The sequence below is a fragment of the Ursus arctos genome, unplaced genomic scaffold, assembly GCF_023065955.2.
Source record: "Ursus arctos isolate Adak ecotype North America unplaced genomic scaffold, UrsArc2.0 scaffold_13, whole genome shotgun sequence".
NCBI classification, from domain to species: domain Eukaryota; kingdom Metazoa; phylum Chordata; class Mammalia; order Carnivora; family Ursidae; genus Ursus; species Ursus arctos.
Window position 1 is genome coordinate 19,198,560 of NW_026622797.1, and position 27,209 is coordinate 19,225,768.

At 36.1% G+C, this 27,209-nt stretch overlaps 1 protein-coding gene across 3 annotated transcripts in view; it reads right to left on the reverse strand.

The window, feature by feature from the left end:
- The window catches only part of GRM1 (glutamate metabotropic receptor 1), a 390,861-nt gene that overhangs the window by 266,421 nt on the left and 97,231 nt on the right, over positions 1–27,209 (reverse strand). For all 3 annotated transcript variants that reach the window (XM_026504989.3, XM_026504990.3, XM_026504991.3), the window contains exon 2: positions 14,426–14,675. In XM_026504989.3, coding sequence (XP_026360774.1) covers positions 14,426–14,675 — 250 coding nt within the window. The remainder of the gene's footprint in view (positions 1–14,425; positions 14,676–27,209) is intronic.

The window sequence follows — 27,209 nt, forward strand, 5'->3', positions numbered from 1 at the left end:
TCCTCATCTGTTCAAGTTTTATCATGAGATTGCAGCAATTCAGTCATATCTTCAGGCTCCACTTGTAGTTCTAGTTTTCATGGCTTTCCACCACTACTGCAGTTACTTCCTCCACTTGAACCCTTCAAAGTCATCTACGAGCATTAGAGCCAACTTCTTCCACACTCCTGTTAATGTTGCTATTTTGAACTCTTACCATGAATCATGAATGTTCTTAATGGCACCTACAATGGTGAATTCTTTTCAGAAAGCTTTCAATTTACTTTGTCCAATTTATCAGAGGAATTACTATAGCAGCTATACCTTTACAAAACTGTATTTCTTAAGAATAATAAGACTTCAAAGTTGAATTACTTCTTTTATCCATGGGCCGCAGAATGGATGTTTCTTAGCAGGCATGAAAACAACATTAATCTCATTGTACATCTCCAACAGAGCTCTTGGGTGACAAGGTGCATTATCAGTAAGCAGTACTATTTTGAAATGAGTCTTTTTTTCTGAGCAGTAGGTCTCAACGTTAGGCTTAAAATATTCAGTAAACCATGTTGTAAACAGATATGCTGTCATCCAAGCTTTGCTGTTCATTTACAGAGCACAGGCAGAGTAGATTGAGCGTAGTTCTTAAGGGCCCTAGGATTTTCAGAATAATAAATGAGCCTTGGCTTCAACATCAAGTCACCAGCTGCATTAGCCCCTAATAAGAGAGTCAGTCCGTCCTTTGAAGCTTTGAAGCCAGGCATTGACTTCTAGCTATGAAAGTCCGAGATGGCAACTTCTTGCAGTAGAAGGCTGTTTCATTTACATTGAAAATCTGTTGTTCAGTGTAGCCATCTTCATTACTATCTTAGCTAGATCTTCTCGATAACTTGCTATAGCTTCCAGTCAGCACTTACTGCTTCACCTTGCACTTTTATAACACAGATATGGTTTCTTTCCTTAAACCTAATAAACTTACCGCTGCTAGCTTCAAACTTTTCTTTTGCAGCTTTGCCACCTGCTAAGCCTTCATAGATTTGAAGAGAGTTAGGGCCTTCCTCTGGGTTAGGCCTAAGGGAATATTATAGCTGGCTGGATCATCTATCTGGACCACTAAAACATCTCCATATCAGCAATAGGGCTGCTTCACTTTCTTATTATTTGTATGTTCACTGAATTAACATTTTTAATTTCCTTCAGGAATTTTTACTTTGCATTCACAACTTTGCTAACTGTTCAACACAAGAGGCCAAGCTTTTGGCCTGTCTCAGCTTTTGACATGTTCACTAAGCTTAATCATTTCTAGCTTGTGATTTAAAGTAAGAGTCCTCTTGCGTAAACACTTGTAGGCCATTATAGAGTTCTTAATTGGCTTAATTTTCAGTATTAAGCCCTATTCCCTGTGCCTCAGGTAATAGGTAGGCCTGAGGAGAAGCAGCAAGACAGGAGAATGGTTGGTCAGTGAGCAGTCAGAATACATACATTTACAAATTAAGTTTTTTCTTATATATATGTGTGGTTTGTAGTACCCCCAAACAATGACAGTATTAATATCAAAGACTACTGATCACAGAGCACCATAACAAATATAATGATAATTAAAAGTTTGAAATATTGTGAGAATTACCAAAATATGACACAGAGATACAAAGTGAGAAAATGCTATTGGAAAATGATGTGACAGACTTGTACATTGCAAGGTTGCCACAAACCTTCAATTTATAAAAAATGCAGTATCTGTGAAGTGTAATAAAGTGAAATGCAATAAAACGAGGTGTGCCTGCACTTGGTTACTGAGACATTTTTTGCAACTCTGGCTCCCTTGAGTTTTTAGCTAGGTTTGCAATCCTTAAAGGAATTGACTAGAGTGAATTTTAATAACTATAAATGTGCTACATTTGGTGAGGAAGGAAGAAAAAGTATACCTGTTTATTTCCTCATTAGAGAGGAGTGTCAAACCCAGAAGCCCTTTAAGTCATATTCCCTAGTTACTGTGTAGTGGTTCCATAAATCTCTGAAGCTGCATCTACATTTTGAAAAATTGCATATGGTAATTTCTTGGGAATATACTTTTGCAGGAAGAAAATTATTACTATGAAAAAAAGTGTAAAAGGGAATGTTCAAAGCATGCTTTTTTCCAATCTTCAAAGTTATTTTTTTTTTATTTTTTATTTTTCAAAGATTTTATTTATTTATTTATTCGACAGAGAGAGACAGCCAGCGAGAGAGGGAACACAAGCAGGGGGAGTGGGAGAGAAAGAAGCAGGCTCATAGCAGAAGAGCCTGATGTGGGGCTCGATCCCATAACGCTGGGATCACGCCCTGAGCCGAAGGCAGACGCTTAACCGCTGTGCCACCCAGGCACCCCCAATGTTATTTTAAAAAGATGTAGAAACCAAGCTCATCTCTAAGAGATATCAGATAAAAAGCAAAGATCCAAATTCTCCCAAATATGAGAATACACCAGACATTGACTGTAACTACAACCAGGACTCTGGGTAAGCACCTCAGGAATAAAGTGTAAATTTCTTTTGTGCAAATGTCAGCCTTCCACAGTATATAGCTAAAACTCTGGAGTAATCATTCAATTAGAAGAGGTTATTGATTTTTACTCTCTAGAATAGTGAAAGCAGTAATCTTCGGTTATTTTACTATCCATCAAAATTATAATAAAGAGAAATGGGACAAGATTAGGGTTGCCAAGAGTTAAGGGCTTTCCAGTAGGAAGAATCTTCACACTGGAACACCCCCCGCTCCCCAACACTTTCACCTCCTCTGGTCAGAACAAGAAATGAGCTCATATGAGAAATAATGGTAGCCAAAAGGCAGTTGGGTGGCATATTCAAAGGGCTGAAATAAGAAGCTGTTAACCAAAAATCTTGTAGCCAGCAAAACGTTTTTCAAAAATTAAAGTGAAATAAAGATATTCCCAGATAAGCAAACACTGAGTAAATTCATTCTAGAGGACCTACCCCCCCCCAAAATAAATAAAATAAATATTAAAGGAAATAATTTAGGCTTAAAGCAAGTTACCTAAGATGGAAATTCAAACACACACACACAAACACACACACACACACACACACACACACACAGTGCATAGGTAAAGGTAGTTAAGTAATTATAAAAAATAGCATAAATGCGTATTTCTTCTTTCTATACTTCAATGACTTAAAAAGCAATTATATAAAACAATAAGCATATAATTTTATTTGGGGACCTATAACATAGGGAAATGGAATTTATTTGACAACAGCACAAAGGTGGTGGGTAGGAAAAAAGTTGTATCCAGTATATAAATGATACCAGAAGGTAACTTGCATTCATAGAAAAAAAAAATGTAGAGAATCTGAAATGGTAAATCAAATGGCAAATATAAAAATCCCAACAAATATATGCTTATTCTCTTTTCTCTCGTCAGCTTCTATAATAGGCATAATTTATAAAGCAATAATTATGACAATGTATTACTAAGTTTTTAATATATATAAATGTAATGTGTAACAATAGCACAAAAAGAAGAAAAAGGAAATAGAGCTGTATAAAAGTAACATTTGAATATCTCACTGAAATTAAGTTAGCATAAATTTGAAGTGGATTCATAAGATTATATGGTAAGCCCTAGAACAACCAGTAAGAAAACATTTTTTAAAAATGTAATGAAAAAATGATTGAAGGAGAAATAGAAGAATAAAAAAACATGAAACACTGGGAAACATAATGTAAAATGGTAGCTGTAACTCCAGCTACGCCAATAATTACATTATATGTGAAAGAATTAAACAATATAATCAAAAGGTAGAGATGCTAAGTCTAGATTTAAAAAAGTAAGATCAACTACATGCTGTCTACAGGAAATATTTTATATACAATACAAATATGTTGAAAATGAAAGGATAAAAAAAGATATACAATGTAAACAGCAATCATTAAAAGGCGGGATTAGCTATATGTTTATCAGGAAAAATGTAAGCTTTAAAACAAAGAGCCATTTGATATAAAGAGGAATATTTTCTAATGATAAAAGATCAATCTATCAGGAAAATACAGCTATTAGAAACATACATACACCTAGCAACACAAACTCAAAATACATGAAACAAAAACTAAGTTAAAAGGAGAAAAAGACAATTCAACAATAATATTTGAAGACTTCAATACTCCATTTTTCATAATGGATAGAACCAGACAGAATATCAACAGGAAATAGAAGACTTTAACAACAATATGAAGAAACTAAACCTAACAGGCATTTATGCAACCATCAATCCAACAACAATAGAATACAAATTCCCCTCAAGTGCACTTGGAATATTCTCCAGGGCATAGCATATGCTAGGCAATAAAACAAGCCTTAATAAATGTAAAAGGAAAGAAGTCATACAAAAAATGTTCTTAATTATAATGAAATGAGTTTAGAAAATGAAAAGCACAATATCTGAAATAAAAAATGTACATGATGGGATTACAAACAGATTAGACATGGCAAAAAAAAAATATCTTGTGTACTCAAAGTCATAGCAACACAAATTGTAGAAAATGAAACAAAAAAAGAGAAGTGGAAAAAAAAGACATAATTTTCCCGTACAAAAATATCAAGCAATCAAACATACATATAATTGGAGCCCAAGACAAAAAAAAAAAAAAGAAAGGCATGGACAAAAATAAAATTTGAGGAAATAATAGCCAATTATTTTCCAAATTTGATTTGAAAAAACTATGAACCACATCAAGGCTTATAATCAAATTGCTGAAAACGAGTGATAAAAAGACATGTTTAAAACAATCAGAGATTAAAAATATACATTCAAGGAACAAAAAATTACAGCAGATTTTCATCAGAAGCTATGCAAGTCAAAAAAATATAATTAATATCTCTCAAGTATTAGAAGTAAAAAACAGCAACAATCAACCTAGAATTCTATGCCAGGTAAATGTTTTTTTTTTTTTTTAATTAAGGTAAAATAAAAACATTACAGACAAAAAGGTGAAGAAAATTTATTTCAGCAGACCAGCCTCACAAGCACTGTTAAAAGAAATTCTTCAGAGAGAAGGAAAATAATGCTGAAGAAAATATGGAGTTACCCAAAGGAATGAAAAAGTAATTATATAGGTAATTATAGAAAGTAACTTTTTTCTCATTTTTAATTTCTTAAACAATTGACTACTTAAGCAAAAATAATAGTGTATTTTATACTTTATAACAGAATTAGAAGTAAAATATATGATAACAATAGAACATACATCAAGAGGGAGAAATAGAAATATATTGCTATAAAGTTCTTATACTATACATAATATGGTAAAATATTCTTGGAATGCAGACATCAATAACATAAAGAAATATATTACAAACCCCAGATCAATTATCCATAAAATAATAAAGAATCATAGCTAGTAAGTCAAAGATAAAAATAAAATAGAATGCTAAAAATATTTAATTAATATACATGCATATATATGCTATGGTTTTCAACAAATGGTAGGCTATTTTAATGGAGAAATGATAGTCCTTTCAACAAAACAGTTCTGGAACAACTGGATATTTTTAGGTCAAAAAAAGAGTATGCACCCTTATCTCACAACATGTGTGAAAATTAACTCCTAATATGTAATTTAATCATATATCTAAATATAGAAGGAAACACTATAAAATTTCTACAAAATTGTTTGTGATGTTGGAGTAGGTAAAGCTATCTTTGAAAGAACACAACGAACATAAGTCCTAAAAGAAGAAATTGATAACTGGACTTTCAAAATTTAAGCCATTCTATAATCCAACAATCCTGTTAACAAAATCAAATTTTCAGACACATACTAAGAGAAAATATATGCTATGTATGTATATTATAAATGATTTGGGTCCAGAAATTATAAAGAACTTTTACAACTTCATAATAAGACTAACAACCTGATAACAAGATGAACATATATGTCTACAAAAAATTTCACCAAAAAAGATATTCAAATGACAAATAAGCACATAAAAATATTCAACATTATTAGTCATTATGAAAATGCAAATTAGAACCACAAAGAGATGCCATTGCCCACCCACCAGAATAACTAAAAGTGAAAAGATTAACAATACTATTTTGGTGATGATGTAAAGGAATTAGGACTTTCATACACCACTGGTGGAACTGCAAAATTGTACAGCCACTTCAGAAAATAATTTGGCAGTTTCTTATAAAGAAGCTTATAAAGTTAAATATATACTTCCCATGTGACCCATAATCTCGTTCCTAGATATTTCTTTAAGAAAATTAAATATATGTGTCCACACAAAGACTTATACATGAATGTTCATAGCTACATTATTTATTATAGTCAAAACTGGAAATGACCCAAATGTTCATCAATAGAAAACTGAAGCATATTTATGCCATAGAATGCTACTAATATGTACAACCACAAGGGCGTATCTTAAAACACTTTGCCAATTAAAAGAAGTCAGACATAAAAGACTACATTCTACATGATTTCCTCTATACAACATTCTAGAAAAGGCAAAAGTATAATGAGAGAAAGCAGATCAGTTGTTGCCTGTGTCCAGAGGTTGGAGAGGAATGCTGGCCAAAGGGCATTAGGGAACATTTTGCTGTAATGGAAATATTCTATATCATGATTTATATAGTTATGGTGCTTACATTACTATATATAGTTACCAAAACTCATCAAATGAACACTTAAAATTGGCGAATTTCAGTAAGGCTGATTTGAAATGTACATACTATTTGATCCATTCCCCAAACATACTGAATTAGAATCTGAAGAAGATGAAGCCCGGGAACTGATGTTTTTATGGTTTATGATATAGAGAGACAAAGCAGCTGACAAGCAACTCAGTCATCAGACCCCAATTCCACAATTAGCAAGAAATAGTAGTTCATTGTTCAGCCCTGGGCAACCCTACACTGAGATAACTGGACTAATCTCCCACATGTTTAAATGCTCCTGACTCTGCATCTTAATTAGAACACTAGGACATGATTAGGCTTTCACAGGGCAAGTCAACAGCCAGTTTGGGCATGAGGAGAGGACAGAAATACAAGAAATAACAGAACTGCAAATACTGTTTATTACTATTACTACCACTACTACTGTCAATATTATTATTACTTACTACTCTCAGATATATCTTTACTTCGAAAGAAAATCTTGAAGGCAAATAAATTTTAAGAATTAAAAAAAAAAAACAGAGCTAAAATGGCAGAATAACAGGCAGTAGAGTTAAACTTTATTTTATCTTTCCTTTCAGGTATGTCCTGAAAGCAATTCATTCATAGTGAGTGCCACCTGGGTGCAAAGCACAGATGTAGACATCAAAGGGTAGTGGTTCTGCAACTTAACCCGTCTTCAGTCTTTAAAAAAAAGATCCAAAGTCCTTCACCAAGAAATTCTATTGATGGTCTGGGGTGGGATCCAAGAATCTGCATTTTTAAGTGCCCCTGCTATTCTGCTGTGCAGTCAGGTTGCAAACAGACTATCATAGGAACTACAAAAACTGTATTAAGATAAATTTCCTGTTGTCTTCAATCAGCTTCAAACCCTATAGACTAAATCATAATGACTTCCTTTCTCATCCATTCAAATTGAGCCAGTGCCTTATAAATACAGAGGGCACCCAATACCCTTCAGTGTTTCTAGTACCCTAAAGGCAAGTAGAGAACAAGATATTAGTCTTTCAGTTTTCAGATGTCCATTATCTGAAACATGGAAATAGGTATTGGTGTAAAGAAGAGTTAATCATTAAAATACAAATGAGCCACCCAATTATTGTGAAAACCCTAAGCGTTTCTGTGGCTGAGATCTATGCTCAAAATACTTGTCAGTATCCTACAAATAGTGTTTATTCTCCAGAGAGCTCTAAACTAAATCCCCTCTCCTTCCCTAGCACAAATTTTTCACAGTCTTTTTCTAACAGTGTAATCTTCCACAAAGCTCTCATTAATCGGCCTGTGGAGGAGTGCTTTAAAGAAGGGATCGCCTGTCAGCAGGTTAGCAATCGTTTCCTGCTCTTGGGAACCTGGAGTAGGCCAGGTTATGTATCTGTAAATCGGACCATCATGCATCAGAAAATGCTCATCAGCTTTGCCAGCCTCTTGATTATAATCCATTTTGGTGGAGGTCAGGCTTCACTGAAAGTCCACATTTACTTTATAATATATAACCTTTGCAATTTTGTTTGAAGGCTGAAAACCTTAGATATTTTCCCCATCTTTTTCCATAATGGAAAGATGGGATCTAAAATAATTCATTTTACATTTTTAAAAAGTGTGTGAAACATAACACCATGGTATATCATCTTGTTCAAGGGTATAAAGGTCACTTTTCCAAATATGTGTTCTTGGAAGAAAAAGACAAAAACATTGCATTGTAAAAAACAAGAAATGAAAAACAAAAAACAGATATTTCCTTTGTTTTAAAATGGAACTATAGCTTTCTTTCCAGATAAAGCAATTGCTCCTTTTCAGCCATTTTTAAAATATGTGCTTAATGTCGTTTGCTGTGCTTTCAACTCAAAAACCATGGTGTATGAGGCCCCTGGGTGGCTCAGTCATTGTCTGCCTTTGGCTCAGGCCGTGATCCCAGGATCCTGGGATCGAGCCCCACATCAGGCTCCCTGCTCTGCTGGGAGCGCTGGGAGCCTGCTTCTTCTTCTCCCACTCCCCCTGCTTGTGTTCCCTCTCTCGCTGGCTGTCTCTCACTCTCTGTCAAATAGATAAATAAAATCTTTAAAAAAAAATAAAATAAAAACCATGGTGTCAGTGTTTTCATGGATCAAGTTTTAGAAGGAATTTCTCTGCAATGACAGATAATGGAAAGTGGGTCTAGTGGGTTAGAAGATAAGAGTTGGGGGGCGCCTGCGTGGCACAGAGTTGTTAAGCGTCTGCCTTCGGCTCAGGGCGTGTTCCCGGTGTTATGGGATCAAGTCCCACATCAGGCTCCTCCACTATGAGCCTGCTTCTTCCTCTCCCACTCCCCCTGCTTGTGTTCCCTCTCTCGCTGCCTGTCTCTGTCTCTGTCAAATAAATAAATAAAATATTTAAAAAAAAAAGAAGATAAGAGTTGGGAGAGATGATAAATAAAACAGCACACACCAATAAGGGATAGGCATTTGAAATGTAGGGACCCTATACTTATAGTTTGATTGGCCAGGATATAGTAGGCAGAGGGGGCAAAATGAAAGGTTATTGACTTCATGGTCTTTATCGGATGTTTCTTTTGTATAGTGGAAAATTAGAAGATGAAATCATAATCCAAATAAGGGGGGGGGCTAGGAAATACACAGTTAAATATGGCATACCTAAGATATTTAACCAAAGGCGCCTAACAAGATAGAATGTAAACCTGCTGTAAGGGCTTCCCAAGATGAGGAAAACAGGGTGGATAATGTCAACACTTGGCATAGGACTAAAGCCAGAAAGCACTCACTCACCCTCTGAGAATGTGCTGATAGGTTCCCACAAGAGTCTACCACTGACACTCAGCTATAGTTTAATAGGCAAGTAGGCATTTTTTAATTAGAAAAACACAACAACCTGAGAGACAAACAAAATGAGTTCTAATTTTACAGATGAATTCTAGAGGTAGAGGCTGACTGATGAACATCAAACTTTACCATGCTAGGTAAAACTTACTGATCCTGGAATGTGAAAGGAAAATCAAGGACCACAAAATGAAACAAGCTGCTCTATGAGTCCCCAGGCTTTCTGACAAAGTTATTGAATATTTACCACATCCAGATACTGTTAGTCATGATGAGAAAATCAACAAGCACATAAAACCTGTTCAACTTTGAGGAGGTTACAATTTGATATTTATGTATCTGTATGATCTTACAGTTTAGTAGTGAGCTTGAATCTTGTCTCTACCACTTATTAAACTCAGGAATTTGGGATGATTGTTTAACTTCTCTACCTCCTAAATCAACCCTTCAGGATTGTTGTTAAGACTGGAGATATCAAATATTAGAGCCAAACATTCAATAAATGGTGGCTCTTAATACACATAACTACATAAACTATGCTCACCTTCACTTTCTTCAAATAAAGGAACATAAAAATTAGAACAAATGGATCAGTTAATGATTAGAATTTTAATAAATATAACTTAAGATTTCAGAGAACTATCACCCACTTATTCCAAATTAGCTTCTATATAAGTATAGTTCCATAGATAAAAACTATGTGCAAAGAGAATAAGACTGTGGAGTCTCACGTTAGGATAAAAAATAATCAGCTTGAAAAGAAGAGCCCCGTTACTGAATTATCATATAAAATTTTAATACTAGGAGAGAAAACAGATTCAAAGAAATAGAGAAAAATTAGAAATGTAAAACTTTCTTACAGAGATACTTCAGTTGATTTTCCCAAAGAAGGCGAATCTAAACAATAAGATAGGTCTCTAGAAGAGAGAGCAAACTGAAAGGAAACTAAAGGTAATGCTAGTATCTCTTAAATAAAACAATCACAGCTTGACACAGTATAACTTAGTGATTAAGAGCATGAATTCTGAAGCCAAACTGCCTAGGTTTGAATTCCATCTCTGGCTTTACAGCACTTTTGACAACTTCTTTACTTCTCTATATATCAAAATGGGAATAATACTAGCACCTTTCTCATCATACTGTTATGATAAGTTAATGTATACAAAGTGCTTGGAACAGTGACTGGCATATAGTAAGGCCCAAACAAATGTGCTCATCATCACCACCATCAACATTGAAATTACAGTTATAGATATGGTAAGTACAATTCTGAGAATCATGTCAAAAGAAGCAATTTCATAGAACTAAGATGGAACTTTCATTTTGCATAATGATTGGTTGGTTAACTTACTTGGTGACAATGTTCTCTCAATTTGTCCCAAGTCGAAGGTTTGATTTTCCTGTGGGCCTGCTGGCTACATTCCATGGCCACATTAAGACACTAATACTGACCAGCTGTATTCAACAAATTCTCCTGGTTTTAATAAAGTGGTGGGTAAGAAAATGTAAATGGATTAATATAAAATTCATGAATAACTTTAGAAAAAATGAATCTATAAATATGTTCCTGTTGATCATAGTTTGATCAACATATATGGTCTTTATTTAATTTTTTATGAAATTAATTAGGTTGTTAATTTTTGTATGAAAAAAAATAGACTCAAAAACAAAAAATGACAAACAAGATCACATGATTACTTTGTGGCAGAGCTAGAACTCTCAGCCCATATAGCTTTTTGTTTTGTTTTTCCATTATCCTACGTTCATTAACTATAGAATGTTTTTATTATCTTTAAGAACTTCCTATTTAAAAATTCTATTTCTGGGGCGCCTGGGTGGCACAGCGGTTAAGCGTCTGCCTTCGGCTCAGGGCGTGATCCCGGCGTTCTGGGATCGAGCCCCACGTCAGGCTCCTCCGCTATGAGCCTGCTTCTTCCTCTCCCACTCCCCCTGCTTGTGTTCCCTCTCTCGCTGGCTGTCTCTATCTCTGTCAAATAAATTAAAAAAATCTTTTAAAATAAAAAATTAAAAAAAATAAAAATTCTATTTCTGTTATTATAGTTTATTATGCCATTATGAAAAACTTAGCCCCAACAACAGAGCAGGATTTTAAAGCCATGGTAAGACTTCCTTATGAGAAAAACGGGAAGCTATTTTGAGGTATTGAGTGCATAAAGACTGACATTACATGACTTAAATTTTTTAAAGATCATTTTGCCTTAAGAATAGATGATGGGGCAGTGGAGGGCGGGGGGATGTGGCAAGGGTCAGTTAGGAGGATATCACAATAACCCAAGTGAGCAACGATGGTGTCGTGGACCAGGATGGCACCGATGAGAATGGCAATAAGTTGTCAAAGTCTGGATATGTTTGGATGGTGGCACCAACAACATTTCCTTTCATGCTGGATGTGAAGTGTGAGAGAAAAGAGGAGTCATGGAGCCAAGGGAACATAAATCTTCATTCAGGAAGTTCTAATTTTTTTAACTAAATGTCTTTTGTTGCAATCTAAACCATGACTTACTTATCTTCACCTCTATGAAATCATAGAGAATCATACCACGTACTGTGAAAGAAACCAAACAATGGCTCCTGACCTCAAAGAGTTTATCGTCGTTTAGTAAACGAAACCCCTTCAAGTAGGAGGGAGATATATTTGTTGACCCTGCATATGTAGCTAGGAGTTGCAACTTGATGTTAAACTATAACCCTTCTGGACATGCCTACAGAAATGAGAGAATCAAGCCCACCAAATGTCCATTGCCATGAGGGACAGAGGAGAGTTTGGGATAGAATTTCTCCCTCAGAAAGTGGGAGAACCAAACACCTAAAGGGAAAGCTAATTCTAGGTATGGTGTAGTGTTACTACTTGGCTTGGTTCCCTGTTCAGCTCCCAGGGAAGGGAGATAAACGTGAACCCAGAATAAGAAAAGGCCATTTCCCCCCAAGATATGAGAACAACAGCCAATACCACTCTGATAGACCCTCGAAGAACACAGCCCAGAAAGGCAGAGAAGCAGCAAGAGTGGCATAGCTTTGGCATCTCAAGGGGCTCCCTAAGTCACTGGCAATAACTAGTACAGGGAACAGCATCCTCAGAAGTTCAAGTGTTCACTGTCATGACAGTTCCCTAGAATGTGTCAGAGGGGCAGAGAGAGAGAGACAAATAAAAGAGGTAGATATCACATGTAGCTGACCTCTTCATGAGCAAGCATGCGTGAGTAGGAAATACTTGTATGAGCTCAGCTGTAATGCAGGTAAGCAAGAGTCAGAGAGGTAAGTTTACATTGCCATCTTTGTTCAGCTTTTAAATAATGATGAAATGAATCTTTTATACTCCAATTACTCACTGAACATTTGTATAATTATATTTCACAATTAGGCAGTCTGTATATCCCAAAACTCACATATTTGCCACATCTCTAAGATCTCCAGAATCTAGGTAGTTAGTGTCTTAGATGTGGATATTAAAGAGAATGAATTCTGAAAAAACAGACAACTGTTCTTTTGAAAATGGTAAACATGAGAATATTTTTAAAACAAGTGCCCTTCATAAAAGAAGTCATTTCATAAAATTAATAAAAAGGACTGAATATCTGAAGGCCACCTGTCCTGGTACATATATTACCAATTTTATTCTGCATAACACTTTGACAAAGCTGCTTACCTCTTTTTCACTCATAAAGGAAATAATATTCCTTTTTTAAATACTTGTTTCTAAGACTTGCTTTCTTAAGTGTCTTCACACAACTGCATCATGTTGAAGAAGCCAAAATGATATTTTGTGACAGTGTTCCAATCATACTTAAATTCAATAATTTTCTTAATCTTTAATTATATTTTGATCTTGATTCTGTACCTCCTCATGAGAGAGTCCTTTCTTTATTTATTTAGTTGTATTTATATCCTTCCTTCTTCTCTAAAGTCTTTGAAGTGTCCTGTATCTCTAGTTCCAGATGATGATGAGATTAGTGTTACTACTATTGCAGTCATTACCACGAGTTCAAGGACAGAGGGAAAGGTCTGGAGAGGATGTCCCTACCATTACTACTCAGCTTCCTAGAGAAGAGGGCCAGTGTCTGAGGTATTTCAACAGGTCAGATATAGATCTTATTCTAGCCAACAGAGGAGATGGAAAGAGAAAAAGCAATCTGGAGGATGAGTGTGACAAAGTCAGGGATCAGTGGAGACTTTCATTTAGGTAAACTCAGTACGTTCCTTGGAAAAAATCAGCAGTTCCTTTGTGCAATATTTTAAGTAGGCAAATTAAACAAGATACCTGTTATGTCAAAAACCCTTTGAAAAATACAGTGGTACCAAAAATCTATTCCCACACAAGTACACATGATCTAGAAAGAAGAGCAGCAATTTTGGAAGCCACCACCTGCTATTTCAGGGGTCCCATGCTGAAAGCATCACTCAGCCATCCCATGCGGGTAAAAGAGCACATTTTTGAGTTCCACAGTTCAACTGCATATTTTCACTTGCATTTAGCCAGCCCTTTAAATTTTGTATCTTAATATGTATTTCCATCTTCATTGTTACCCTCCATCCACCAATACTCCATTAAGATTCTTATGTTTAGGAAGTGTGAAGACATAAGCATGTGTGTGATTTGGGGGCTGGAGGGTTGGAACAGGCCAGAAGCACATGAAAAGAATAATTCTTCAGAACAAAACATTCTGGCACCAACTTCCCACCTTTTTCTGAAGTAGTCTCATCATCTTGTCATCGACCATCCTGCTCTTGTCTAACAGGAAAAAGATGAGAGCCCTACTCTCCATGATCCAGAGTTAAGGGTCAGCCCAGCAGAGCACATCTCACCCTCTTTGGAATCAGGAATCCAGATTTGTGAGAGCAAGTATATGTGGGCCAAAGTGTGTGTGTGTGTGTGTGTGTGTGTGTGTGTGTGTGTGTGGTGTGTGTGTCAGACAGACAGAGAGATAAGAGATTTACCTTCCAATGAGTGAGAACTCTCCCACAACACCCAGGCGTCTCATGGCACTCAGGAGGCCTCGGACCGTCATGCCTTCGCAGAAGCAGACCACCACTCTGGCCTTGGGAAGCCTCTCCCGGAGCTTGCGCAGGAGTCGGTCAAAGCTCTTTTCCCCAGCATTGCTGTAGATTTTGTCTGAATGGGCGATGCAGAGGCCTTCCTGGGCAGCCAGCTCTTTGAAAGCATCCATTCCGCTCTCCCCATAATTCCCTGTCCAGAAACAATCAGCAGATGTTCAAGACAACCTGGCAGCACAGCACTTACAAGCTGGAATAAAGACTCATTAGTCACAAGGAATGGAGAGGACAGACTTGTCAAATAATTTGTAAATACAACTGGAACTGAACGAAGATCTGGATGGAGTCAAGAGTCATCAAATGCAATCAAACCACCAACACTGAGAAGATAATGAGAAACTATCTAACCAGGGCATCCACAGTAAAACAAGTTTTGAGAAATGAAGGCCTACTGCCCTATTTTACAGCAGTGGTGAATAATAGTTGTCACAGATTTTTAGCAACGTGGGAGAGATCGGCACATTGGGGTAGGAGGTCAACCAGCACAATGAGAAGGCCTCTGCATTTGAGGCTCACTTCTGCTGGCTGCCAGGTAAGAGGCAGACACTCATGGTGGTAGGAAACCCTGCAACAATTCATGATGAGTAAGCTAACCAAATGGAACACCTGGCCCAGCCAGAATAAGCAGACAAGAAGCAGCTACATGTTTTAGTCAAGCTCCACCATCCTCTGATGACATGAGAGAATTATGGGAGATTTTGGTCTTATGTTCTTATTTTTATTTTGATATCATTCTTAACATATACTTTAAAAAACTAAGAACTCTAAGAAATCAATGAAATAAAGCAAATATCACATTCCCCATTTCTCTATTTCACTGATGACTTTGGCCCCCATCTTAGTGTCTTCTATACGTCTACTCTTTTCCCCAAGTTTGGGGATTTTGACACCTGTGTGGATCCAATACCATGTCCTTCAAGTTTCTCAACCCCTACAACCAATAGTATTTCCCATAACCCACCTACTTTCATGGTCACACTTCCGACCTTGTTGTCACAAATGTTTCTAATATCTCTGAATGTGGATGTCAAACACCCCACTCTCTTTATCCCCTCTTGTCTTTCAAGCTCATATATTCTACTCCTCCCACTCTAACATTTCTTCAACCTTATCACAACCTCAAATCCATTCACTTCCCTATTTTTCTTTTCATCCTCCCTCTCATTTGCCTCTAAGCCCAGCTCATATCTCATAGCCTATCGTCATAATCACTTCCTTACGAATTCTTTAACTGCCTTGTGTCTTCCTAACAAAACCCCAATGCTAGTTAAAACCAACCATTTACCTATTCCACATCTACACCTGAGGACCTAAGTATGTCTAGAAAAAACTAAAAATCTTGATGACTGGTTTTATTAAAAATTCTTGAGCATTCATGCCAAAAGAGGCATTTGCTAGTGCAAGGAAATTATACTGGATTTCCTCCATAAATAAAATCTCGTAGTCTCTAACATGATTATTTCATCCTTACTTTTCCCTCCTTAAATCTCCAAACTACTGACCCCACCTCTGACCCTCACCTCAGCTGGGATCCTCATTTCAAGTTTCAGTAAAGACACAGAAATAATCAGACGAAAACTACTTAACCATGTACCACATCTACAAAGCTTTCTTTGTTGGCACTTACTTCTCTGGCATTCCTCCTGTTGTAAATTTGAAGTGTTTCTGCCTCAGGATAGAGTGAACTCCTACTCATAAACACTAGGTCTTATTGCTTTTTGTCTATTCAAGAATTTCTCTTGCAATTGTCCCCTCTCTTTTGTAAAAATCAGTTATTTCCTTCTAATGGTGTTAATCAAAAATAAAAAATAAAACCTTTGCACTTTTTTCCCCACTTAAGTTAAAGTTACTACCTCATTCACTAGTCTTATTCACAGCAATGATAAATGCCTAGGTCAATATGTTTGCTTCATCATTTCCTATTCTCACCTTTACCACTCTTCCCATTACCTCAGAATCTTCTCCTGTCAAACTCTTCTCTTGTCAAGGTCACCAAAAATTTCCCTGTTGCCTGTTTCATGATCTGTTCTGTCTTCATCTTCATTAACCACTCAGCTGCACTCAACAGCTGACCACAGCCTCCTTGAAACACTTTATCCTCTCAGTCTCCATGACACACCTTCTCACGGTTTAGTTACCAATCACTGACTACTCCTCGATGTATGCGCTAGATTTTCCTCCTCTGCTCAACCTTGAATATTTTCATGCCACGACCTGATCTCTTCTTCATCTCTACTCTCACCCTAATACACTCATTCAGTCACATTCTTCAAACACCATTTGAATATTATAGTTGAATCCCAAATACAGGTCTTCAGTCTAGATTGCCCTTTGGAGAAAAAGATCAGAATATTCGATTGCATCTTTGATATATCCATTTATAGACATCTCAAATTTAACACATCGGAAACAGAATTTTTTCCCTCTCCACTTTGCAAACCTACTCTTTCCAGTCATCTACAGTTAGTAAATAATGCCATTACCCACCACATTGCTCAATAACAAAGTTTAGGAACTTTCGATTTCTTTCTGTCATGTTCCAGATCCATTCCACAGACTTTATCTCTCAAATACTTCTAAGCCAGTCTTCTCCATTTCAACTTCTGCCGTCCTAAACCAAGTGTCTTAGGTCAGGTTTTCTAAAAACAGAGCCAAGATGAAGATTCTTGTTCAAGTTATCTATTGAGAAGAGAAGCAAGAGAATCCGTAAAGGAAGGTGAGGGATGCCAAACAGGAATGTCATTCAGCTTGTGATTAGCTTTGGTCTGATTCCATAAGGAAGTGCTATAGCACAAACTGTAGCACAGAGTTAGCCCCACCTTTAGGCAACAGAACCCTCCTGTCAATCAATCATTGGTTAAGGTCAATAAGAAGGCAGGGGAGGTATAGCCTCCCAGGAAGGGGTCAGCTGAGATTTATAAAAGCCTGTGTTCACAGTAGCTGGGAGATTGGTGCACGAGGCAGACAGGGAATCTGGGCAGACCATTGACAGCATCCTCTATTCTAAGTAACTATCAGTTCATGCCCTAGACAACTGCCCTACCCCTTGATTGTTCTCCCTGCTTCTACTCTTGCTCCTAATGATTCATTCCACACATAACAAATAGAGTGATCGGTTAAGATGGAAATTAGATTATATCCCTCCTCTTCAAAAAGCTTCAATCACTTCCCAACACACTTGGAATGATACCAAAACTCCTTCCCCTGAACGACCGTCTTTAGATGGACTGAGCCTTCCAACTTCCCCATCTCGATCTCTGCCCACTTTCTTCTCTAGACCCACAGCTGTCTTTCTATTCTTGGAATACCTTAAACTCATTCATGCCTCTATATTAGTTGTTTGTATCACCTGAAAAGATGATCTTCTACAGATGTTCTTGTCAATCTTGTCTCAATATAAATATCACCCCTTCTGAAAAACCTTTCCCGACCAGTTAGCTTAAAGTAACTGCCCAGCAAATCCTGATCATATCTCTTGATTTTATTTTAGAACATATGTCTGACACTTGTTAATATTTCTTTTCCCCCTAGAATATAAGCTCCATGAGAACATCTTTTTATGACTTATCCAATGATGTATCCTTAATCTTTAGACTAGTTCTAAACACTAAATGCATGCTAAATGTGCATTTGTTTTAATAGCACAATAGAGAAAGGAGCAAAAGTTACAAATAAGCAATTGAAACAAAATAAGTAAAAGTGGGTGCTAAGCAAATGAAAAAAAATTACTGGATATCATTAACTATCAAAAGAGTGCCATTAAAAGATAGGTTTTTTTCACCTATCCTATTGCCAGAATTACAAAGATTAATAATGTTTAATGCTGGCAAGACATTTACTTTTCATGAAAGCAGTTCAAACTTTTGGTAGACAATATGGCAGTAGTTTTCAAAACTTTTGAGGTAAATATCAGTATACAATATAGAGTATATAATATGTACAGTAATAGTTAAGTCAAAATAATTGTAAAAGAATGATATTATCCCTCTAAAAAAGGACTTAGGACTTAAATCTTAACATCTATAAAAGTTTTGTGGGCACTGTAATGAAACCTAGTAAGATTTTCCTATATTGTTGAAAAGAAAGTTTTCTCATTTCTTTGTTCATAAGATTAGATTATCAATTAATGTATTTCCCTTTTAATTTAACCACATTTAGTGGCCACCTAATCCAGTCCAGTGAAGCCCAAATGGGAGCATTAATGCATCACAAAACCCTCAGCTCCACAGACTTTGGAAACACGTCATGGCTCAGACAAGAGGCAGTGACTGATTATAAGGGAGAAAACTGTAGCTGGCAAGTGAATGCTCATCTGTCTGCAGAAGAGGACTTGAGAAGGACATCAGATGCCACTTTCCCATAGTAAATGCACATTCAAGAATCTACAAGGTACACAGACATGGCTAGCCAACTCTCTCAGCAAAAGCGCTATCAGTCTGTCAGAAGATGGTGTTACAAGGGCTGTAACTTTATTGCTAAAGTGCCATCCTTGGATTTCAACCACAGAAAACTATTTTATTCCCTTAACAAAATACAAGAAGACTAAGTAAGCAAGAATGTTCTATGCATTCAAATAAGAAAATCTTTGTTTTTTAAATCTAGTAAAGGCCTTAGATATACTCTGTCCAAACATCTCAGGTTACAGACAAGGAAACTGAACCACAGAGGGGCAAGAGCTCACCAGTGGGCATGAAGCTTATTTGTATTAGAACTAGAGCAGTTTTAAATGACTTGAGTCCTAGGTTACTACTCATTTTTCTTAATAGTTAAATCAATTAAATGTGTATGTTTTCATAATATAAAATGTCTGCATAGGTAAACTGGTTTCATGAAATATTTGTCCCACTTTCTGTATTCATATTTTCTTATTTGGATAGCAGCACTTGATTATAGAAATTGATAGCTTGGGCCATGTTTCAACTGCCCATTTTTCTCATGATGCCTAAAAGACTCAAAAGTAGCACATAAATTTCCATGAGAGCAGTTCTAATATAGAAAGAACAACAATAAATTATAATTTTATGTCTTTATACTTTAAAAATTATTCATAAACATTATCTTATTTGATTCTTAGAACAGCCCTATTATACTCATCATATAGATAATAATGTTAGAAACAAAGACCATAAAAAATGGGAAGACAATTGCCACCAGGAAGTTTAAAATCATGTTCCTTTCATTTAGTAGCACAGATCTAATGACATGACATGGACAAGTTTAAGTATCTAATAAAGGTGCTATGAGTTAGGATTCAGGAAAAGCTGCCTAAAGACGTGCCACCTGTTGGAAAGGATATAGAGGAAAGGGAACTCCTGTACACTGTTGGTGGGAATACAATTTGGTACAACCATTGTGGAAAACGGTATGAGCTTCTGTAAAAAAAATTTAAATAGAACTACCATGTGATCCAACAGACACATTACACAATACACATACATTTAAAGGAAGCAAAATCAGTATTTCAAGGAGATATCTGCACTCTCATGTTCATGGCAACATTATTCACAATAGTCAAGATATGAAAACAACCTAAGTGTCTATCAATGGATGAACGGATAAAGAAAATGTGGTCTATATATACAATAGGATATTAGCCATAAAAAAGAAGGAAATCCTGCCATTTGCAGCAACATGGATGAACCTGGAGGACAGTATACTAAGTGAAATAAGCCAGATGTAGAAAGACAAATACTGCAGGATCTTACTTATGTGTGGTATCTAAAAGGGTCAAACTCATAGAGTCAGAGAGTAGAATGGTGGTTACCAGGGGTTGAGGAGCAGAAAAAATTAGATTATCGGTCAAAGGCTACAAGCTTTCAGTTACAAGATGAATAAGCCCTGGGGATCTAATATACAGCATGTCGACTATATAATGATATATATTATCATATATAATAATACATAATTAATGATATATATTATATACTCGAAATTTGCTAAGAGAATAGATATTAAATGTTCTTACCACACACACACACACACAGGTAACTATGTGAGGTAATGGCTATGAGAATTAACTTGATAGTGGTAATCCTTTCAAAATGTATATGTCTATCAAACCATTACATAGTACACCTCAAATATATACAATTTTATTTGTCAATTGTACCTCAATACAGCTGGATGGGTACCTTTATTCTGGGTCTTAAAATATAAACAGATTTTCCACAAATAGAAAGAAAACTAGGAGACAGGTACTCTGCCTCTCTACCAGGTCATGAGCAAACAATGCCAAACTGAAACTAAAATATTCATCACTGAGCCCACCCTCTACCTCCCCTCCCCCTTCCATTCTGCTGTGTAGGCTTCCTCTTGCCTTTCCTGACTTTGAAGAATTTATTTAGATACTTCCGAGCACAACCATGAAGGAAGCTGTGAATATATAAAGAACTGACTCTTAACTCTCAAAAAATAAAAGGGCCATGTAATTGTAAACACTCAGACTTGATAGAGAGCTGCATATTTTCATTCAATTAGCAAATAGTTTATTGAGCTCTCAACTTGGAAAAAAATCCTGGCTCTGCACTTAGAAAGTTGCCAAGAAATATTGGACATGGGCTCTGCCTTCAAATTGATGAATATTTATTTTGTGTCTGGCACTGTGCTATGCATCTTAGCATTTCATTAATTCATCACAACTCCATATAAAGGTTGTAACTCCCCTTTTATAGATGAGGACATAAAGGCTCTAACAGGTTAAGTAACTTGACCAGGTCATAGAGCGGTGGATCTAGGATTTAATATCTAACTCAGAAGTTCTTGCTTATCACCATTTCGTACTGCCTCCTACATGGACTTATATACAGTAGTGAGAGCATGACACAAGCACACAAACTACAGCAACAATAAGTTACAAATGTTACATGGGAAATGAAAACACCATAATACTAAATTACAGAATAAGAAAGCAGAGATGATCAGAGAATGCCTCTTTGAAACACGAGAATGCCTCTTTGAAACACAAGAATGCAACTGGACTTTGAAGAATGTAAGCAAGAGATTGGCCTTCAGAGTGAAGGGGAGCAAAAGAGAATCCGCAAAAAAAGATTTTTAGGGGCAAAGAGTAAGAAGTCCCACTGGAGCAGAAGGTTCACGGTTTACAGAAGGACACTCTATATTACGATCCCTAGTGAAGCATCTGGCATACCACTACAAGACTGCAACATGGAAATGTGCTATATGTTGCTATGTTATAACAGATTTTATAACAGACTTTATCACTGTTACAATGTTGCCTAAAACCTAAAGCGTGAGAGAGAAAGGGAAGAGTGGCATCTGACAAAGCCCCTAAAATATAATAGTAAAATATGTTGAAAATCTTAATTTCTACCTTATGTGACAAAATAAATTACAGAGCAAATCAAGATTTTCTATAAAACTAAGCTTCCAAACAAAACTTATGGGGAAATTTATGAGAGAGAACATGGGGTTTACAAAGAAATTCCCATTGTTTGAAAATTAATTTTTTTAAAGATTTTATTTATTTATTTGTCAGAGAGAGAGCACGAGCAGGGGGAGTGTCAGGCAGAGTCAGAGGCAGGCTCCATGCTGAGCAGAGAGCCTGAAGCGGAACTTGATCTCAGGACCCTGGGATTATGACCTGAGCCAAAAATAGACGCTTAACCGACTGAGCCACCCAGGCATCTCTTGAAAATTAATTAAAAAAAAAAAAAAACTTAAACATAATAGAACTAGATATTATTGTCTATACAGAACAAAGTTTACCACTGAAAACAGTGGTAAAAAATAAAACTACCTCAAGAGAGAAAAATAATGGCTATAACTCTGAATTTTCTAAGCTACAATATGATTTTAAAGAAGTTATATATGATTATTATCCAACCAGATAAACAGACATTCGTTCATAAGAGATTGATTTGTAGTGGTTTGGTAGCTAAGTTTAATTGAGCAAGCAAGCTATGGAATACAATTGTCTTGGATTTCATAATCACCTGTATGAACGGCCACCATGACAAAGAGCAGGGAATGAAGACTAGTCCTTACATTGATCATTTTTTCTTCTATTCTTAAAATAGGTTATATTTAAGGTTATATTTAAGAAACAATCTGAGCTCCATTTGGTGGCTATAATAACATTTCAGCCATCACGTTGAACCAAGCTCAAACCCTGTTATTACATCTTCATAAATTATCCTGGTCAAACAAATACATTCAACATGGTTCATCCCTACATATTTATACATCAGTTATATGAGGAAAACATTCATACAAGGAAAATATATAGATTTTCTTCACTCTCCTTAATGAAGGAATGCTTTTGCTTTTAAGATCCACCAGTATTATGGTCTAGACTTCCTTAACCCCTGCTTTATTTCACACTTACGTACCTCACATACCTTCCTTGGTATTCATTCCATAGTAGTCTCAAGCTCCAGGATACTGAAATCCCTTGGGTTGTGAGCCAGTCCCTGAGAGCTTGAAATCTGATTACTCTGCCTTCTGGACAAATAAGATAATGACCCATTTTTAAAAGAATTATGATGAAAAAAGTTGTTTTCACAGCACCTTCTGGAAACCCATTGCAATCTTCAACAACTGTCACTATCAGGAAATCCTTCTTTTTGATGTAAATTTCTTACAATGAAATCTAAATTCATTCCCTCTTCATTTTTAGTGAAGAAAGATATCAGCTGGTTTGAACTTTTTTTTTTTAAGTCTTTCTGCAAACACAAATTCAGTTTTCTCTTCTCCTAGAAAAATAATCCCTGCTACTTCAACCTTTCCTGGCAACCTTTTAATTTGTTTGGTTCTCCCACTTCATATCTAAAAAATGTTATGGCTCCCCTGCCTCCATCCACATATCTGCAGTCAGTATTACAGGTCTGGTCAATCCGAAGTGAGTCATTACCTGCCCTGGGGGCAGTAAGGAAATTTATATGCAAGGTCAGTGCAGGAACTTCCTCACACAGAACATTCAAAGGAAAAGGCAATCATTTTTATCAGCAATTTCCCAGCCCTACCTCTAATAATCCCAGTTTGGGCAGGTATAGTTATAGCACCCACGTGGAAAAAGGAAATTTACCAAAAAGTGACTGTCATCTCTAGGCAATAGGATTGAGGCCAAGTAATCTTGCCCTTTTGCTACATCATGTTTTCAGGTATACATTACAGCTAAGTGAATAAAAGGATGAGTCTTGGAGGCAGATCAACCCCATATGAATCCTGGATCCTCGATAAGGAGATAGATAACCTTGAAGTGTTTTAAGATTTGGTTTCCTCTTATATAAAATGGGAATCATAATATGCATCTCAAAGACCTGTCATGATTATAAAATCATGTGTTAATGAATACAAAGTTTCCAGAACATACAAAAAGTTCAGGGAGAGGTATCTATTTTTACTTTCCATCCATGTCTCTCTCAAGTTGTAGAGTCTAAAATTGGACATAAGCTTTAGCACTGACCCAAGAGCATTAGATTCCTTTATTTCCATGTTCCTATTTATAAAACCGAAGCTCGTGATTTTTTTTTTTTTTTAACTACAGTCCTTTGCTCTCCAGTCATGGTCACCTTGTTCCCAGGTTGTCCCTATTTATCTTTTCTACCACACTTACACAAAGCAATTCCTTCCCTATTTTATTTTTGGTGTTTATGCAATGCATTCAAAAGTCTATGTCTATATTGAATCTCTGTCACCGAGTCTTTAAGTTTCAGCCATAAATGCCTCATTGTATCTATTTTAGAGCTTTATGCAATAACCCAGTTTGTTGTTTCTCTCACTCAAATACTTTATAATATGGAGAAAGAAATTAAAAGAAGAAAAAATGCAAGTTGTATAAAAATACAAAAAGAGGTCATTATTCCTGCAGAAAAGCCACATTTTTCCATTTCACTTTTCACATGAAGGAAATAGGTTCACAGAAGCAGCCCCTATCACACCTGTCCACTCCTCCTGCCTATCTGGTATACAATCAAAACTAGGAAAATTAGCAACAAGTTCGGAAAAAGTACCCCAAAATACATACACACACTAAAACTATGCATACATTTTAATGATAACACAGTGTTGGCAAGAGTTCATGGAAATGAGCATTCTCATATGCTATCAATGGTAGTACAAACTGTTCCCATCTTTTTGGTAGAAAATTTATAATATCGATGCTTTAAATTACATTTGTATTTTTTGACTCAAAAATTTAGTTTTCAGAAATTAATTTCATTGTCCACCAAGTTCCAGTTATAAGGATATTCATCACAATACATTAACTGGAAAACATAACAGAAACAAACAAACCCATGCTCTATAATAGGAGATAGGTTAAATAATTATTGTGCATTATCATTAAAAACACATGCAACCATTTCCAAAGGTGATATAAAATTATGTTCAATGTCATCAAAAATATTTATGTTATATTAAGTACAAAAAAATATAAAATAGTATGCAGAGTATAAATTTTTACATTTTAAAAATACAGTTTTACTATATATTTATATTTACATATATAGAAAGTAAAGAATATGCCTGAAAATATTAACAGTGCTTTTCTATAGATGGTAGAATCATATATAATTATGTTCTTTTATTTTTATTATCTTTGTCTTCTAATTTATCTACAATAATCATATATTATTTTGTTAATAAAAATGTTTGAAATAAAAATACATAGGGTACAGTTTTCATCTGAATATCATGCTAAACATAGCTATTATGGGGTTCATGGGAAATTTTTCCAGAAGGGAGATGTACCTCTCATAATGACTACATAGCAACCTTTCTTCCTAAAAAAAAAAAATTAGAAATACTAATGTCCTTAGCAAAGTTGCCCATAGACCTTATACCATTTCCTGATATATCTACATACTTGGATTGAGAGAGTGTGTGTAATATATGCAGGTTTCCTATTTGAAATCCTAAAATCTGAAGTGAGCTCCCCTAATTTATTAAAGAAGCAGGATTCTTTCTCTCTCTCTCTTTTTTTCTTTAAGATTCAATGAGATTTAGTTTGGGAGATAGAAATCGCCTCACCTACTGAGCTTCTGCCCTAACAAAAGGTATAAAAGGCTCTGAACACCTCTCTCCTGTAAATTTCCTACAAGGGCTAGACTCAGGTCTGGGCATCTCTCCTCCATACAACGAATTACTTCAGGTTGAGGCCAGGGTGGTTGGCCCATTAAAGTCTCTCCCATTTGAGCAAAGAGCTAGAAGCAGTATGAATAATGTTTAAATATGATTTGGTCATTATTTCTAATAGCAAATAAAGATGAATAAAATCTGTTTAACCACTTTGTGTCTTGGTGTCTTGAACATTCCATCTGAAGTTAGATCAAAATATAGGTTGGCCCAGGAAAGGTATGCAAGACTAATGTTACCAGATCCTAAAGCAGTGGTATAATGTGAAAATTTATGAAGATCTTATTATGTCTTAATTATCCTCTTTTAACTTCACTACACCCTTATTACCTCATTTTGCTGTAATTATCTCCATTTACAAAGGAACCTAAGGCCTAGGATGTAAAGTAACTTATCCAAAAATTGTGAGAACTGTAATTTGAACTCAGATGTGACTGACTCTGAAGCCTACGGCCCGTAATTACCTACCTCAGCATACTTTGTATTTCAGGCTTTAGTTGTTTCCTCCACATTATCCATTCTCCCATCCTTCTTTACTAAAAAATATTTTATTTTGTCTGGGGTGACTGTGCATAGCCAAAAGCACCTACTTTCCCACACTCCCTTATGGCCAGAGATGCAGATGTGTGACTCAGTTCCACACAAGGAGATTTAAGGCCAGGCGAGGCTTCCGGGAAAATCTGAAAAAGGTCAGATAGCAGGTATGCTTCTTAGGCCTTTTCCACTTCTGTCTTTTTTTTTGTTGTTTTTTTAAGATTTTTATTTATTTATTTGACAGGGAGATAGAGAGCACAAGTAGGCAGAGCGGCAGGCAGAGGGAGAGGAAGAAGCAGGCTCTCCACTGAGCAGGGAGCCCAACACAGGGCTTGATCACCAAAGGCAGACTCTTAATCCACTGAGCTACCCATGTGCCCCTCCCCTTCCGTCTTTATACCAGTACATGGACCTGAGCCTGGAGGTGCAGCAGCCATGTAGGAACAATGATGGATGAAATAGGATGAGGAAGCCTATACAAGAAGGCTGGAGGAGCAGAAGACAGAACAGCCCAGGTACCTGGTAGCATTACTGTGTTTCATTCTGCTCCTGCACTGCCTTTCCCTGGATGTCTTCTTGCATGAGAAAGATGAATCCCTATCTGCTACGCCACCATAAGGATGGTTTCCTGCTATTGGTAGACGAATACATTCTTCTTGGTCCTCTATATGACATTACACTATAAAAATTCCAGGACAAGAGCCAGAAGTCTTGACTGTTTCTAACTAGCTCTGACCTTGAGCTGCTTATCGTTCTGTCTTCTTGCTCATGCTGGAAATGTGGGTTCATACTAAGAGATCTTTAAGTTTCCCTACAGCATGAGCATTTGGTGATTCTAGAACAATATGAATCAGCACTCTTTCATAATCTAGATCTTCATGTCAAAACATATTTCATATTCTCAGTAGTCAGAGTAAGCATCTGCTTAGCAAAATTTTTTTCAACAGCTTTTTCCTTCCTCAATCTGATCTTTTACAAGTTTATTACTGTAGGGAAGGAGAAAGCATTTGTTGTGTAACCATTTAAAATGTATCTTGCC